The sequence below is a fragment of the Nanorana parkeri genome, unplaced genomic scaffold (assembly GCF_000935625.1).
Source record: "Nanorana parkeri isolate BGI_ZX_2015 unplaced genomic scaffold, ASM93562v1 scaffold12, whole genome shotgun sequence".
NCBI lineage: Eukaryota > Metazoa > Chordata > Amphibia > Anura > Dicroglossidae > Nanorana > Nanorana parkeri.
Genome location: NW_017306280.1, coordinates 492,073 through 510,270, shown reverse-complemented (window position 1 = coordinate 510,270; position 18,198 = coordinate 492,073). Strand labels below are relative to the sequence as shown.

General features: G+C 41.8%; 1 protein-coding gene across 2 annotated transcripts in view; it reads left to right on the top strand.

The window, feature by feature from the left end:
- PPP2R5E (protein phosphatase 2 regulatory subunit B'epsilon) overlaps nt 1-18,187 on the top strand; it is a 64,573-nt gene extending 46,386 nt beyond the window's left edge. Inside the window, exons 5-13 of one of the 2 annotated variants that reach the window (XM_018556160.1) lie at nt 594-724; nt 2,295-2,354; nt 3,540-3,648; nt 5,900-5,953; nt 6,181-6,231; nt 6,796-6,915; nt 10,248-10,375; nt 12,606-12,692; nt 17,685-18,187. In XM_018556160.1, coding sequence (XP_018411662.1) covers nt 594-724; nt 2,295-2,354; nt 3,540-3,648; nt 5,900-5,953; nt 6,181-6,231; nt 6,796-6,915; nt 10,248-10,375; nt 12,606-12,692; nt 17,685-17,784 — 840 coding nt within the window. In that variant the 3' untranslated portion in view covers nt 17,785-18,187. Of the gene's footprint in view, nt 1-593; nt 725-2,294; nt 2,355-3,539; nt 3,649-5,899; nt 5,954-6,180; nt 6,232-6,795; nt 6,916-10,247; nt 10,376-12,605; nt 12,708-17,684 lie in introns of both variants that reach the window. The other variant, XM_018556152.1, reaches the window with a different exon arrangement.
- The last annotated feature ends 11 nt before the right edge of the window (nt 18,188-18,198 follow it).

Genomic DNA, 18,198 nt, shown 5'->3' with positions numbered 1-18,198 from the left:
ATTGAGAAGTGATATTTCATTCGATTCTATGGGCTCCCCGTGGTGCGATGCGGTTGTAGCGCATCTCACTGCAGTGTGTTTGAAAACAGTATTGCATGCCATACCCTAAGTGCACACCACTGGAACGTGGTGGTGTGAACTGAGCCCATCCATGACCAGGAAGTTTTTCAGTAAAAAGGCAAGCAGCATTTTTTAATATTTTTGAGTTATTCTATGTGAATGGCCACACGTAGCAAATATAAAGTTAGTGCTCTCCTAATTTGGCTTCAGAAAGTGAGAATACACTTAAAAGGGAACTCGCCCAAAATGGGTCTCATAAGCTCTCAGGCTTAATAAAAATGGCTGTTGGATCTATAAGCACATTCAGCACCAAGGGGCCTGTGAAATACTAATTTTGGTTGAATTTGGCCTCTGAGATATTTATTGCATGCTACACTGCCCTGGATTAGAATACTGATCCCGTGCTTGATTTGTTGTTGCTGGAATCGAGTAATAAATCACATTTTCTAATCTGGATTTTTTTTTTTTTACTGCAGCTCAAAAATCTGGAACGGAGACTAACTAAACACTAACTTTCCGTTTTGTTTTTTCAGCTGTTAGAGCTTTTTGACAGTGAAGACCCTCGTGAAAGGGACTATTTAAAAACAGTCTTACACAGAATTTATGGCAAATTCCTGGGACTTAGAGCATTTATTCGAAAACAGATTAACAATATTTTTCTACGGTAAGTTGTGTCTTTCTGTTGCACTATTTTTTTCCCTCCCATTCTTGAAATTATGTATTTATATGGCATTTATGCAGGCTGTGATTACAATCCATAGATATATCTTTTTCTGCCTTGGTGACCCCAAAGGAAGGGGAGGGAAAATCTACCCGTCTGGGAAGTAGGCAGTAGTAAAACATCTGGCTATGGTTCTCCTCCTTCCCTATTCTGCAGATGAAAGTTCTTTCATAGCTCCGCGTGTCCCTTTCCTGATTTCCGTGATTTTCCTCCAATGTGTGGTGACCACCTAGGAAACACAGGGAGATCTCCCCATCATTGACACCGCAAAATAGAAAGATTCTAGCCGTTTTCAGTTACAATGAAGTTTCAGTTTAGCAAAGATGATCGTTCCACCTTGATGTCCCACATGACAAGAAATACCTGGTGCATCTGGGTATGACACTCCCGACTCCCTGCAATGCAGTTCTCGCTACCTGAGCCACCATTTACCAGGCCTGAGCACCTGGGTGCATTGTGCATTGTGCATTACCCTGTATGTGCAGAAGGTTACTACATACTGTTCATGAATATGTGTTTGCTTAGTATGAGCAAAGAAAAGGTTCACTTTAAATCCCCACCCCAGAAAAATTGTCTGAGGCTTAAAGAAAAAAAAAAATTACCTATGACAAAGAAAAGTGTCTAATAGCATGACAATGGATTTATGGTGGGGTTTGTTCAGTAATCCCTTCATAGTGTACTCCATGCTAGAGAAATATCACCTCCGAACCATTGGTAGGTCTTCTGTAGGCCTTACCACTGAAGTGAGCTGTACAATTGCAATTACACTGAAGTAGTATGATCAAGTGGATGAAGACCCATTCACACTGAGCGATTTTGTAGCGCGATTTCCGCTCAAAAATCGCTCAAACATGGTCAGTCACCGCTTAATGTCGACTGTAGCTTGTAGCTCAAGCTTGTCGCTCGTACTTGACCTATTTTTCAGAGGATTTTGTGCGATTTGGCCCCAATTGGCTTTGATAGACTGCCAAAAGAAGCGCTACGTAGCACAACAAAATGTGCATTGCAGCTCAATGTCGCTCAGCTCAAATCAGCGCTGTGTGAATGGGGTCTAAGATGTTCACTTGGATGCATTTAGCATTTTAATTCACTGCATTACAAAGCAGCACAACACACCTCATCAGGGTGTTGTGGTGTGAACAGGGCGCATGGAAAACCATTGCCTGCTCCAGCACTGAGCCTGCTTTGATTTGTGCAGATTAACGCAGGCCAGCGTATGATGTGAACGAGCCGTTTTCACAACATTATCCTAGCTGGGGTAACCCACGTCCTGTCCATTGAGCTGCTGCGTTCTTTATAGATCAACACAGGTGTAGTGCAAGGGCACGTAAAGAGAAAAAAAACATTCTATATGCCCTGTTCACACCGTACAGGTGCGTTCTGATGCACCCCATAAAATGCAACATGCATTTTTATGCAGCATGCTTCTGTGCATTTTGTGACACTTCAATAAAGTTTTTTTTTGTAAAGTATTTACAGAGATTGTATTGTTGTGATTTTATTTATTTTTCAGATTTGTTTATGAAACTGAACACTTTAATGGTGTAGCAGAACTGCTGGAAATATTAGGAAGGTAAGTGAACGATGTGGGGTGGTATTTTATAGACTGTTGTGGAGCTTGCGGTTTATCAGCAGAGATGCCCCTGACTCATCCATTTTTGTTGCCTGGAGTTGAAGCCCTTTTTAAAGATCCTGTAAACCTGTAGCCCTTATACAAGATCATCAATATTGGGCACTCGGTGTATGGCATGAATTTCTGGATGACCAAAGTAGTAAATTAAGCCTAATGGCACAGAGAAACCTTTACTATTCCAAAATTTAAAATGGGCGGTCTTGTCTACCAGCAACTTATTTTTAGTTTGTATTCTCTAGAGGTGCACGGAAATAGAAATTTTAAAACCGAAACAAAACCGAAATAAAAAAAGTTGTCGGGCCGAAACCGAAAAATTTTTTATTTTAATTTTTTCACATTTTTCAAATATTTTATTTTTATTTTTTACTTTTACGGTCTTCAGGGAAATTTTAGGGGTCAAAACAGACCCCTGATATTTCCCTTTTTAAAATAGAAAAAGAGATTGAGCACACAGAGTCCTCAATCTCTTTTTCTGTATTCCTTTTTATCAATGAACAGGAATCCTCTGAGTTTTCCTGTTCATTCATAACATGAGGACAGAGTATGTTTACTATAACTACAACTATGAATGAACATGAGGTGATGTAGATCACTCCCATTCATTCATAATTGAGGATATAGTTAACATATCATGTCCTCAATTATCTACAAACACTCTGCGATCACTGATCGCTGAGTGTTTGCTCTTGCTCTCCTCTGTCACAGGAGGCTGAGCGAGTGGAGCAGGAGAGCCCAGCCCCCTATGACAGTGCGGGCTGTCTCCGCCCACCACAACGCTCTGCCGTACTGTGATAGGTGGCTGAGCGGTGTGGGAGGAGAGACACTGGCCGCTCACAGCGTTCTCCTACCGCAGCGCTCGGCTGGCTGTCACTTTCTCTCCTCTCCGCTGGGACACAGAGCAGCGGGGAGGAAAGAAACCTGGGATGCGCCGATGTATCGCCAGGAAAATGGCACTTTCGGACGACATGTTTCGGCGGCCGATATATCGGTGCATCCCTAGTATTCTCCTTTAGCCCTTCTTTTGGACTGATCAGTTCAGTATTGTGAAGACCATTTTTTTTTTGTTATGCGTGTATTATATAAATAGCTATAGCTTGATTCTTACGGTTTTCTTTTCTCTTGCAGTATTATCAATGGCTTTGCATTACCTTTGAAAGCAGAGCATAAACAGTTCCTTGTGAAAGTACTGATTCCCCTACACACTGTCAGGAGCTTATCGCTCTTCCACGCACAGGTAAACTTCTTTATTGCATCTGTTGAACTGTGAAGGTGTTCTGCTGCTTAGCTGTCTTCCCTGTCTGTTCCAATATGGTATTGTTTGCTTAGCTGCCCACAAAGGAAATGTTATCTTGGTCTGGACTAGGTTTTCCCAGCGACGCAAAAGAATATATTAGTTACAGCTGGAGAGCCAGTTAAGGCTCATTCACACTCGAATGCACGTGTTAAAGCACAACTGAACTTCCAGGTAAATCTACTGAATATATTCCAGGTGTATGAAAATAGGGCTCATAGTTCATTCTCTTTAACGAGCAGCCACAGCCAGAGTAGAAAACCTGGTCTCTGCCCGTATGCTGCAGGAGAAGGACCTTTCATCTCTGGAAGCAGTGGACTGTTGACAGGTTTGACACACTCCTATAGCTCTGCAATCAGTAGAGCAAATGCTTTCTGCTGATTGGAGAGTTTTAGCTCTGACGTGGCAAGGGTTGTGTCGAACTTCTGCAGAGATACTACTGCCTCCCTGGAGAGCAAGGATCCTTCTCCATAGCATGCTGGCAGGGGGCGGACTTTTCTACTGGGCCTGTGGCTGCTTTCTAAAGAAAATGAACTGTAATACCTTGTACACTATTTGGTTTTATGAATCTAGAATGTATCAAGTGAATGAAACTAAAAGTTCACGGCTTTAATGTGTGATATTTAAAGTGATTCATAAATTAATCTAAAGTGATTAAATCCTTAAAAACGTGTTCAAGTAGCATAAGGCTAGGTTCACACCTAGGCGACACCTCACCGCGTGGCAATTGTGCACGGATTGCCGCGCGGTCAGGAGTCGCCATGGTGTGAACCAAACACGCTGTGGGTGCCATTATTTTCTAATGGCACCCCAGCCGCGCCGGGCGGATCGCGCGGTTTCCCGCCGTGATTCCGAACATGATTAAAAAAAGCCACTCGTGTATTGAAAAAAAAAGGGTACTTGTACCTTTTTTTTTTTCCTGCGATTTCCGCACGGATGTCACCCCATTGAAATCAATGGGGCCGTGCGGCAATCACTGCCTGCATTGTGCAGGACCACACGACACCTGGGACGCGCGTCCCAGGTGTCGTGCAGTGTAGTGCAGGTGTAAACCTAGCCTAACTGTTGATTAAAAATGTATCTTATTTGTGTATCACTCGGCTGTAGATCCTCAAATCATCTCTGAATTGGTTCGGACACTGTCCTTCCTTCTGGAGGGGGGCTACTTTTGTTCCTCATGGTCCCAGTGTGTGTTGTAAAGTAGCCACCGCTCCAAGCTCACTCCTGTGATGGGCTACAATCTCTCTAGTAAACTATTGTAGTGCAGAACAGGAGTGAGTTTGGAGCGGTGGTTACTTTACAACACACACAAATATGATACATTTTTTTAAAATAAAGTACTTGAATGCATTTTTAATAACTCCTGAGTTCAGTTTTGCTTTAAATGATCCCCATTTTGGTTTATGTAAATGAGAAAATAAAAGGCCGGTGCATAGATTGCATTGATATACCTAAAGAGAGCACATATCTGTTTCAAATGTCAGTGTCCTTCAGAAATTGGTGTAGATCACTATCTCTATGCAGAAAAAGGAAGTTACAGAACACATTCATGTTTTAGGAAGTACGCTCCCAGTGATCTCTGTGAAATGTGGGTGTAGGTGCTTATTGAGAAATCTGATTTAGGATCTATGAACCCTTTTTGCATAGCTAGATGTTTACCATCTTTAACTTAATGTCTTCCCTAAAGATGTAATGTAATCCTCCACCCCATCCCCATGGAAAAGCAAGTTTTTTTTCCTCTCTGATGGGATAAGAGATCCTGTTCCTTGCCCTGTGAAACAAACATTTTGAGGGGTTCTTAGGGAACAAAGATGATTCCCCACTTCACATCCTGCAGATGCAGGGCACCCTCTTGGATAACCTATACAGTTCTGATTGGCAAGTGTTTTTAGCAGTGATAGGACTACCTAACATCACAGCCTTGTGCGGCTGCCAAGGGTGACAACACTGCAGTTAATACCTCTGTTGGCCCTGCAGTATTGTCACATATCCTGGAGAAAGACACAAGGGCTTGCATGATCAACAGATATGTCATGAAAGAAGAAACAAGATTTGGCAAGTGTAATTTTTTCCCTAGGAATACATTGTTCAATTTTTGTGTATAGATGTATGTTATTGGGTGCACTGATTGCTCTTATTGCCCGTCATTTAAAAAAAATATTCATAAAGTATTTCCCTTTTCCTATTTTTGTAGCTGGCATACTGCATAGTACAGTTCCTGGAAAAAGACCCATCCCTCACAGAACCAGTAAGTAATCCTGACTTTTCTGCATTCCTGTATACACCTTTCTCTATGTTCACTGAGGGACATGGCAGCACAGATTCATGTACATGTGTAGGTGGCAATATACCCATATGTACATGAATCTATGTTGCTATGTTCCTTAGTGAACATTTTAGTACAAAGGTTCTGAGTACAAAATAATCCTATTTTTGCTTTAAATAATAATTTCTTCATTTTTTTTTTTTTTTAAGGTTATTAGAGGACTGATGAAATTTTGGCCAAAAACATGTAGTCAAAAAGAGGTAATACATTTTTAATTGTTTGTGCAAACTGTCATGGTTTTTTCTTTAGAGTATTTTTATTTGTCTATGTAGCGATGTTGGCGCTGTTCTCTGTGAACCCTGGGTGATGTGATGCTGCACCTCCAGTGGCCATGTTCTTAATAGAAAAACAGTAAATTATCCAGAGACCCAGACACATTCCATTTCCCCTTAAGGTGCCCATACACTGCTCGATTCTCGTACGAGAATCGGGCGAAATCCCGCGATCGTACGAGAATCGTGCAGTGTGAACGAAGACCTGCGACCGTTTCTACTGTACGGTCGCACGTCTTTTGTCGAACCAACATGCTCGAAAACCCGCTTTGCCTACAACACAATGACAGGTCAGGAAATACTCGCATAGCTCCAGGGGTGCCTGTTGAGCGTTGGGGATTTTAATCCATATATTGTCACCAGATCTACCTCTGCTCTTCTTCTATTCTTATTTTTGCAAAGCAGCTTTTCAATTTCTTTACTTTTTAAAGCTCTCAATTGCATATAACTGTAATCTTCACCTATATTAAGATGGTCATTGTTTTTTTGTAGGTTATGTATCTTGGGGAGCTTGAAGAGATCTTGGATGTCATTGAACCTTCACAGTTTGTTAAAATCCAGGAGCCTTTGTTTAAACAGATTTCCAAGTGTGTCTCCAGCCCTCATTTCCAGGTGAGCACTACTACTCGCATTTGGTAAAAATGTATGATTCATGTGTACATGTATCTGGGATCCTGTACTCCATCAGGACGGGTGGTCAGTGTACTGGGACTTGTATATTCACTTTCATTTTTTTTTATACAGACTTTTGCCTTTGTTAGTCTTAAAAGTCAGTAGTAGAAAGGTGGTAAATGTTGAGAGTTTGTGAGGTTCATTTAGTCCTTCTGTTAATCATGGATTATTTTTATTCTGTGTTGTAAAGCCCCTCTTCTCATATCTGTCTCCATGCTATGTCACTGTTGCCATGATTGTGTATTAAGGATAGGTTGCCAGAAAAACGTTTGACACGCTTAGCTGTCATGAAACACCTAAATATATCACTGTCGCAACACATTTTTCACAACCTGTGCTCTGTACTGGGGCTGTAAGGGTGCAGCTTAAAAGAAACCTACATTGACAAACTAGGCTTGCCATATCATGCAAAGGCTAGTTACCTGTCTGTCTTTGGCTTCAGTATATTTTGGGTAATTAACATAACAAGCTTGCAGCAGGTGAAATCAGAAAGCATCAACGTACTTATAGTGGATCAGTTTGGCAGCCAGGGAACTCACATTTTCTCTAGTCATCTTCCAGGACAGTATCCGAGATAGGCGCCTCCCACCAGAACAGGCTGTCCTGGAAGATTCATAGAAACAGCGTTACCAGGTACCCAACTCTAATTTTCAGAAGATCGGTCAGCAATGGCTGCCTACATATATCACCTATTTCAGGTATCCTTTAAGGATACAGGATCTATTACGATTTGGACTAAGCTGTTTTATGTTACGGTTAGCCAGTCTTATGATTTACACTGCATACACCAGGAGGTAACACCTTTGCAGCGCCCTCGGTTATCTGCCTGCCTATTTGACACCGCCATCTTCACCTGCTGGTTCACTGTTAGCAGGCTGTTGACAGAGACAACGTTCATTTTTATTTGTTTCAGTAGGCAGCTTTAGATTTCTGGTAAATGTGAAAGCAAACATTGTGCAGGTAAACCACTAGAGGGCGCCATATACGTACAAATTGTCTCTATTAGGGCTCATATACATGGGTGTAATAAACTAAAGGTGCCCATACACCTTACGATTATCGTACGATTTTCGTATGCGATCGACTTTTGGGCCAATAATCGTATGTGTGCATTGCAGTGTCCAACCGACCAGTACTGTACAATCATACGACTTTTGACGGTCAAGCATGTTTGAAAGCTTTGCTAGATCGTACGATTGTCGTAAGGTTGCTGGCGTTTCCGTCCGTCAAACGTCGTACGATCTACACTGCGCTTGCGCTAACGAGAATACAGCAAATCAATTACCGCATTTCGTCCAGGTGCTTTTCGTTAACTACGGCTGAATTAATCTTACGATCATCGGGGCAGGATGGGGCTGCCGTACGAAAATCGTAGACTATTTGATCATCGGACGAAAAGTTTCGTCCGATAATCGTAAGGTGTATAAGCACCTTAAGTATATCTGCACGGGATCTTGCTGTGTAAAAAAAATTTGTGTAATGGACTTTAAAGTGCTTTGTTTTACATGCGTTTAGACCCATAAAACATTCACACAACTTTTCTTCCATTCCTCTAGCTAATTTTTCAATCCCAGCATGTACACACGTGTTATGCGGAAGTACTGACTGCAGATGCAGAGTTTTCTCACTGCCGCTGGACTTAAAGATTTATGAGTCCCCTGCAGTTGTTTGCATGGGACCATAATATAGAATACTGCTATATTTAGATCTGTATAAAGCTATATACTGTACGAATATGAACACAGCATTTCTAACCCCATGTTCATGAGCCCTTTAGAGGCCAGATAATATAGCTTCGATAATTTCCCAGTACACCCTAACTATAAAGCAATCTTTATGATTTATTATAAGCTTAAATGGTTATGATGAAAAGAATGCGCTTACCACTAGGGATATACCAATACTAGTATCTGCCGATGCCGGGTATTTGGGCGAGTCCTCGTGCTCGCCCAAATGCTCCGATGCCTAGCCTGATACTTCCTGTATCAGGAAGCCGTGAAGCCCGTTTCATGCTCCCTCGTCACCTCATGATGAGGGAGCAGGGAGCCCGGTTTCCCGGCCTATCAGGAAGCCGGGCATCGCGTCATTACACGGCGCCCAGCTTCCTGATTGGCCAGAAAGCCCGCTCCATGCTTTCTCGTCACACAGTGACGAGAAGCATGGGGACGGCTTCCCTGCTAATCAGGAAGCCAGCTGCAGAGTCATTACACGTTGCCTGGCTTCCTGAATGGGACTTCCGGTACTCGGTATTCAGTATCGGCGAGTACCGGAAAAAAAAGATCGGTACTCTATACAGAAATACCGGTATTGGTGCATCCCTACTTACCACAGGTTAGAACTAGTGCAGCGGCAGGGTATATGATTGACACCATAAAAAGTACAGTGAAGTAGCAATGGAAATGTATTGCTGTTCAGTGTATTCATATGACCAGCAATACATAATTTGCATCATAGTTTATAAAGCGTAGGACTGCAGAGTATACAGTGTACAGGACAGGAACTGACATATCTAACGCTCCCGGTGTATAGAGCAGAGCACTGTGAAGTATATAAAGCTGTGTACACAGCGAAGTATACTCTCAATGTATACAACCAGGCAATGCGATGTGTATATAATGTAAAGCAAAGTGGACATAGCTGAGCAGTGTCGAGTATATAAAACACAGCACAATGTATTTCCCCCCAGTCACCTAATACTGGGTTACTTTCATCCTCTTGGATCCAAACAGACACACTTTTGCTAGCAAGTCCAGAGAAGGGAAACTAAACTAATTAAGGGGCTGGAGGACCTAAGCTATGAGACAAGGTTACTAAATGTAAACTTGTTCACGCTGGAAGTGAGGAGATTAAGAGGTGGCATGATTTTGATGTACAAAATGTTTGGTGATGGCAACATCAGCAATAAACGTTTTACAGTAAACTCCATAACAAGGACAAGAGGCCACCACCTAAAATTGGTAGACAAAAGATTTAACCACAAGGGGCATAGGGGCTTCTTCTCAGTTAGAGCGGTTAAAGTCTGGAACTTGCTGCCACAAGCAGTGCTATCAGCTGAGAGTATTAAATCTTTCAGAAAGCGTTTAGATACCTTCCTCAGAGACCGTAACATACAGGGGTACAGGTACAGGAACAAGGTCACACAGGGACTCGTGTACCCATATGCACAATCGCATACAGACACACAAAGGTTGAACATGAGGGACCTGTGTCTTTATTCAACCTCAAATACTATGTGATACCCTAAAATGTGTTTTTTGTTTTGTTTACAATAGGTAGCAGAGCGAGCTTTATACTATTGGAACAATGAATACATCATGAGTCTAATAGAGGAGAACTCAAATGTGATCCTTCCCATCATGTTTGCAAGCCTCTACAGGATTTCTAAAGAACACTGGAATCCGTAAGTGGAAATTGCTGCTTGTTTTCTGCTTAGAGCCACAGGTGTTATCATAGTACTGGAGTGCAGATGGTTTTCATTGGCTTGAGGGGTGTTTGTGGTCTCCTGGGTCCTGTCTAAACCTTTTCATTCTGCTTAGTAGTTTAATGATAACCCTCTGGGCTTGTTACCCAATTGTTGCTTTAAAGCTGAACTCCAGACAGTTATATCTTTCTTATAAATATAACTAATGGAGACCCTGTGCTATGAAAGCTGTACACAATAGCAGAGGCAAGCAGAGGGCAAAGGTTTAGTCACCAGTATTAACTGGTGCAGTTGATTGTTTCCCCATGACTGTTTTACCATGCCGCCTTCTGCTCATTGTGAAGGCACCTTACTAGAGGAGCAGAACTCTGCATCTTTATGTCAAAGCTACCCCCTTGATGATTGGTGATCTGACGGAGGAATAATAAAGCAGAGGATGGAGACATTCAGAAAGCACACATGTACAGAATGAATCAACCAGAGGCAGTGAGATCTGTATACTACAGGTCCCCAACAAGGAGAACAGTGAGCTGCACAGTAGTGACATCACCAAATCTCACTCCAGATCTTGAAACTAGCAGTCAGATGCACAATGCCTTAGATCTCACACTGCAGATATACAGATTTAAGGAATTTTAGGACAAATGGCAAGTTCTTCAGGGTACTGCCTGTGCTCTATTAACATCTCCAGATGTTCCATTATACTATAGCAAATCATCACTGTTTGAGGTTGGGCCCACTTTAATTTCTTAGACAGCTGGTTTGATTACCTGGGTTTGTTTCCATATCAGTTCATGCCATTTCTGATTCTAACAGGCTTTAGATGTGAGGAGAGAGGGCAGAAATAAGAACCAGGACTGTCAATCCAAAATTGAGATATTTGTCTTGGGGTTCAGCTTTAAGTGCAATGGAAAGAAGTGATGTCACTTATCTGGCTATGCTGTCTGGCTTGAGCTTCAAATATGAGCAGATGTACGGTCTTCCTTCCTTTTTCATTTTTATTTTTGTTAATATATTAGTTGTGCTTCTGTTTTCAGTTACTTTACATTGTAGTCCTCTGAATAAAAAAAGTAAGGGTGACCTCCTCCTGTGTACAATTTTCACTCCTCTTCTAATATTGTTCAATGACCATGACAACTCTAAAATGTAGGATTCCCCAATTTTTTCTGTCTCTGTGACAGTGGTCACCAGGACACATAACAGGGGGAAACTCCACAGTGAGGACACAGACCGCAGTACAAACTTGGCAGAGAGTCCCATGCTTCCCACTCTATCCAAAACTTAAATAGTTTTACCTTTTACATACACTTTTAGACCTGTACAGTATTTGTTGAGTCAGTCAAAGGATGCAACCCCATTTACCCAGTTGTCGCCAGAAGTATATTGGTCCTTTTTATGAGGAGTGAGGAGTTCCAGTTAGCCCCACAACCTGCTTAGGACTTGGTCTACCCAAAAAAGCTCTGGTCTTTACCTTTTACTGGTCTTAACAATTTGGATTCATCAAATCATAATTTGATGAATAGTGTTATTGATTAATTCCTATCCACCTATCATGAATCAAATGTACGTTTTTGAGCAGTTGTAAAATAAGACTTTCCCTAAGGCTCAATTCACACACAAGTGGTTTTTCGCGCATATTCGGCCGTACGAATACGTGCAGAAACGCTCTAAATATATATAAAAAAATAAAATAATTTCAATGCGCATTGTTCACGCTATTGCACAGACCGCGTGATATTTTGCGCCCCGCAAAATAGTCCAAGTGCGATTTCAGGGGCAGATTCCACACGTTCATGGCTATAGTAATAGCCGCAAACGAGCGCAATCTGTGCAGTTGTAAAGATGTTAGCGGTTTTGTGCCATGCGGTCTTCTGCATGGAAAACCGCACAACAAACGCTATATGTGAGCGGAGGCTGATGCAGTGCATTTCCTGGCTTGTACAAGACTGGACAATTTTGTAGGTCCCCGTTCCTGTATACTCTGATATGGTTGGTAGTGCCAGAATTTGCTGATACGTTAACAGCTATGCCAGCTACATAGGTGGACCTTCACTTTAACTCAAGCCTGGTTTTAGCATTTGAAATGTTTAAATGCATGCATACCCCCGCAAATACATAGATCTGTAGATATGTGTTCTTGTATAGCCTTAGAATCAATTCATACATTAGCATCTTTTAATTCCCTGTATTCTGTGTCTTCTTTAACCAGGGCGATCGTGGCTCTCGTCTACAATGTGTTAAAAGCGTTTATGGAGATGAACAGCACTTTGTTTGATGAACTGACCGCCACATACAAGTCAGATCGCCAGCGGTAACTTTTTATAACTTTTGTTTGCAGAGATGGAAGCCTAACTCCTTGAACGTTTCTGTGCCTAAAAGCATATCTGAACACAAGAGCAAACCGTTTAATACATTGCAGCTTATCAGCCCTTAGATGTGGTGGCTGCATTAGATTTTTCTTTTAAGCCAAGTGCCTTTTCTGCAAGCACAGAACAATTCATGTTGATCCTGGCAGTAAATCGGTCTCATTGTAACTTACTGTGTACAGAACTGAAATTTCACAATGTTGGCGCTCTCAGCTGAACTGTGAACAAAAGAACTCCTTCCCCCTATGTTATGTAGACGAGGGGAAGTTGTTCAATAGTCTTAATGTGGCAACACTTATTGTACTGTATCTATGGAGCAGTAGTGTTATCACACTAGGACAGAAAGTGTGTTACTGGCAGGATCACCAGGTGAAAACAAGGGAACCAGAAGCCTGATAAGAGAACTAATTCAACTGCTACGTATACGGATTGGTAAGCTGCAATGTAGATTTTTGTTCTTGGGTTTATATACACGTTCAGGGCTTGTCCACACCATGTCTGGACCAGAACAGTTTTTCTACGCAGCCGAATTGCATCCCAATGTATTCCTGTGTTATTTCTGGACTCTGTTCACACCAGTGCAATCTGTTCCGATGCAGGGAAAAAAATGCTGCATGCACTATTTTTCCCCCTCTGGTCTGGAACGCACTAAAACGCATGTAAACTCATAAACACCTGCAAACGCACTGGACTGCACCTGAAAGCCCGTTTTAAGCTAAAAAGAAAAATCTGCACAGAACTGCGTTTGCAGATCTGCTCCAGACATGGTGTGAACAAGCCTTCAAGAGGTTGTATAGCCTTTTCTGTATTTTTCTTTTCTTTAGTTTAGCTAAACATGCTGCAAATATCAGTTTAATGTTATCAATATGTTTTCAAAATTCTGTCTCCAGGTATAATGTGTATTATGGTATATACAGGTTGTACTTCTGCTTTGCAGTGCTTACTAATTGTGCTTTACTGCTCCTCTCACAATGCTGTTCTCTGAGTCTATCTACCTAATGACAATAATACATTCCCTGCGTAGCATTTGTTATCAGCATTATCCTAAAGTTAGTACTGTGCTGCTCAATTTTCTCCTGAGGACTTTATAGAGACCCAAGATGCAAGGATCTCCCCATTTCCTATTCATTCTGTGGATTCATGCTTTCTCTACCTCTCCTGCTGCTTTTTGATAATTACCCCACCAGTCATCACATCACAAGTCATCAGGGGACTTGATTGGACATGAAAGAAACAAAAGTCTGGCTCCTCCACCAAAATGGCCACTTCCACAGAGAGGCAGGATGGTGGAACAAGGCATGTTAAGTCAGTAAGGGGGAGAATATCAGCTGCAGGGAGCCTACAGGCAATACTGGAGTCTAGTCTTTTGTCCTCTATACAGCTATAATCCTACAAGTCCTTTGTAAGTGCACCTGTATCCAGGACAATCACAACACATTAAAGGCAGCGCCCATTAGAATATAAAAGTAGATCACCATTCAGGTCCTTATTATAGCAAAATGGCCCATCAATCTGCAGTAATCAGCTTCAGTCATTTTAATGCAGCAAACGACTTTGCCTGTGTAGTTGGTTGCTGTGCAGGGTACATAGCCGCTCTCAGCAGCTGTTCTTCATGATGCTGTGCAGTCCCTCCCTCCCCACTCTTTCCAAATCAGCGGGAAAGGTGATTACAAGCCTGGATGTCCTCGGGATTCCCTACAGCTGTTGTATATCCCATTTAAAATCCCTTTTCCTACTGATATTTATTATACTGTGCAAAATAGGTAAGCGATAAGTGTGCATAAATGGAAGCCCTCAAACCCAGGAAGTCCTCAAACTAGGGCTGTGGAAATTAAAGATTAATTTGTCGATTAATCGTTAAACTTTTTGATCGATTTAAAATTTATTTTGATCGCTAATGAAAACACTCACGTCTTCGCTGGCTTCCGGGAGTCCCGTCGGCGATCCGGTGACGTCACGGACATCGACGTCACCGTAGTCCTCCCCCCTTCCCCAAGTGGCTCCGGGGGGGAGTCCGGTGACGTTGATGTCCGTGACGTCACCGGACTCCTCCCCCCTTCGTTAGCTGACGGAGCCACTTGGGCCGGTGAGTTTGCCCAAGAAACTTTCTGCACGAGCGCCAGCCAAGGCATTGGCCTATGCACATACAGCACAGCAATGAAGTAATAAAAAGAACTAGGATCACACTAATCTAGCATGTTATTATTCTGAGTTGCCCCACTCAAGCATATTGAGTGGGGCACGTGAGATTAATAACGTGCTGAATTAGTGTGGTCCTAGTTCATTTTATTACTTCATTGCTGTGCTGTATGTGTATGGGCCAATGTAGTTGGATCTGTATGTGCGTTATAATTAATCGAAATTAATAGATTATTCGATTAAAAACAAATTTGATTAATCGAACACGAAAATTTTAATCATTACCAGCCCTACCTCAAACCCTTACCTTTTCTTGGGTGGCTGTTGCCCACATTGGCAGTTTGATGGGGTTTAGGGCAGCCAATAATGCTAGTACAAAGGTATTAGAAAACAGGAGAAACTCTGTAATCTGTAGGTGTCCGGTTTATTTGTATTCAGTGCTGTATTGCATAGAGGTCAGCCCATCTTGTACATGGTCATCAGGTAGCTGTTTACTTGACAACCAGACTGGTTTCAAGAAGCACAAATCCAACCTACAGCAACCTTCTGAAAGTGCGGGGATAATTATGTTTCGTTGTCTGATTTAGGACTATGAGCTTCCTATGCTACATCAGCAGCAGGTTTGCAATTTTTGTAGCCATTTGTTTTCATTGGGACAATCAGCTCAGTGCCCTGGCCATGACACTTGCACAAGGACCAGTTAGGTTCTCAGTATATTTTTGGGTTTGGGGAGGAAAAGAGAGCATGGAACTACGGAGAGAACCAACACAATTCAGGCATTGTCAGAATTGGTGGGCATGCCTAGAACGTCAGATCCACAGGGCAAGAGCACTAGGCATTCTTCCACCATGCTGTATCTTTTAGGGAGATTTCAACTCGCATCCTGTCCCCGTGGCAGTAGGACCAGAAATAAAGGAGAGTGGTTGTTACTGGGCCAGGAAGACAAAAACAGTAATAATAACCTGACTAGAGATTCTAACTCTTACCCATTGTACTGAACAAGTGTGTGTTTGTTTTTTAGCAGTCTGTGCCCCAGTGCAAAATGTTTACCACCACTTCCTGTCCCGGCAGGAGGTGATGGGAAATCTCTCCAGTGTGCTCACATACCACAGGAAGAATGTGTCTGGGGCTCTGTTCTTTCTTTGTCCAATACTAAAAGATTTAGCTGGATTTAGGTTTTTATGTTGCTGTTCTGGTAATTATGCTGCTTTGTCATTGCAACAATGTGAAAGGGAGTTTTATTTTTTTCTTCCTTTTAGCAAACTTCATATTTACCATCTAATCTTTCAGTTCTACCGTAAATTTAAAGGAGGAGAATGTGGTTGCTAGAGGCCAAAAGGCCTTTTTTTCCCTGAAATTTGATGAATGAGGTTCATTATTCTTCACATCTCAGAAAGATGAAAGCACTGCATATGGCAGAACATTGTGTGTTCGTGATCTGTAGCAGGCAGGGTAATGAAGCATGGGTTAAGCTGACGTTGACAGTAGATGCTCCGTGCCAAACACACGGATTTTAGACAATTGTTATCTGTTTGCCAGTACATGCAAGGAGATACTGTCATTAAAAACAATGACTTGATGTATGACAATGTTGTAACTATGTTTGCCTCCTCCTAGGGTGTTTTTAATGTGTTATATTTATTTTATATTGGTTTTAATTGATCGATTATATGTCTTTTCTTTAATCTCACTTGTGTCCGTATGTAACAAAATTGTGCGAAAAATTTAACAATAAGCATTTGTGAACTTGGAGGTGACTATTATCTCCCTTCCTAAGGTAGACCTTAATGGTCCGATTTGTCACCCAAGCACTGACTTTGGGGCAAGATTGGGCAATGTATACCAACTCTAAGGGTCCATTCACATATAGCGTTTGTGTTTCCCCATGCGGTGTTCTGTGCGAAAGACCGCACGGGGCGCAAACACTATAATTTTAACAACTGCATGGATTCCGCTCGTTTGCGGTTATTATAGTTGCATAGTATTTGAGGTTGAATAAAGACACAGGTCCATCAAGTGAAACGTGTGTGTGTGTGTGTACACAAGTCCCTGTATTATCTTGTTTTTAAGAGTACCTGTACTCCTGTATGTTACGGTCTCTGAGGAAGGTATCAAAATGCTTTTTGAATGATTCAATAGTCTCAGCTGATACCACTGCTTGTGGCAGCGAGTTCCAGACTTAAACTATACTTTAATTATATAGCCACGAACGTGCCGAATCCGCATAAAAAAAAAATCTATTTAGCAGGCCGCGCGGTTTCAAACCGTGCACCCGCCGCAAAAGTCTGAATTATGCACATTAGATGACATGGTATTTTAGGTTTAGAGTTGCTCAACCGCTCATATGTGAATGGAGCCTTACGATGGGTTCACACGTAGATGACAACAATTTTGTGCGTTTTTACGTGCGACTTATAGGCATGAATCAAGTCGCACCCTTTTTTTTAAGCAAATTTTAGCTCGTTAATGGGCAAAAACACAGCAAGCGTGCATTTTCAAGCGTTTCCTATTAAGTCTATGGGACCAAAACGAGCTGTAATCTGACCCAAAAAAAGCTCCTGTACTTTTTCCAGCAACAGGTATTTTGCTTATTGCGACAAAATGCTCAGATGTGAGCAGGGCCATTTAAATGGGATTTTTTTGGGGGAAGATATTTTTTGAGCGTCTTTGTAGGGCAGCAAAAGCTCTACAAAAGGCTCAGTGTGAACCAGGTCTAAGTGCAGCACAGACTCTCCGATTTGGCTGGAAGCAATAATTGTGTTCCTTTTTCTTCTGTTTGCCAGTGAGAAGAAAAAAGAAAAGGAACGTGAAGAACTCTGGAAAAAGTTAGAGGACCTAGAACTGAAGAGAGGTCTTAGAAGTGATGGTATTATCCCAACTTAACAAAGGAAGATCCTGCATCTTTATCCTGTGGAGTCACATGTATGTAGTAGAAGATGGAGCAGCAGTTTTCTGTATCGTGCAACTTTACAGTAGATAACATTCGTTTCATTATTACAACAGCACTGTATATAACTGTCTAAGTAAAGAAAGAAAAAAAAATATATGGACTTTATTCCAAAGTTTGGACACTAGACGAACTTCTCAGAACTTTGCAAACATAATCATTGTTTCTTTACATCCACTCGGATCTCTCGATGAAATTTTACAGTGTCAAAATTCCCATTGTCAGGCACTTGATATTTATCTGTGGCAGACAGAGCATTGCAGTGTTTCAGGCACCCTGATAAAAAAAAATTAGCTTCTCTTTCTGCTAAACTGTTTAAATCTATTTATATAGTTAAAAACAAAAAAGAA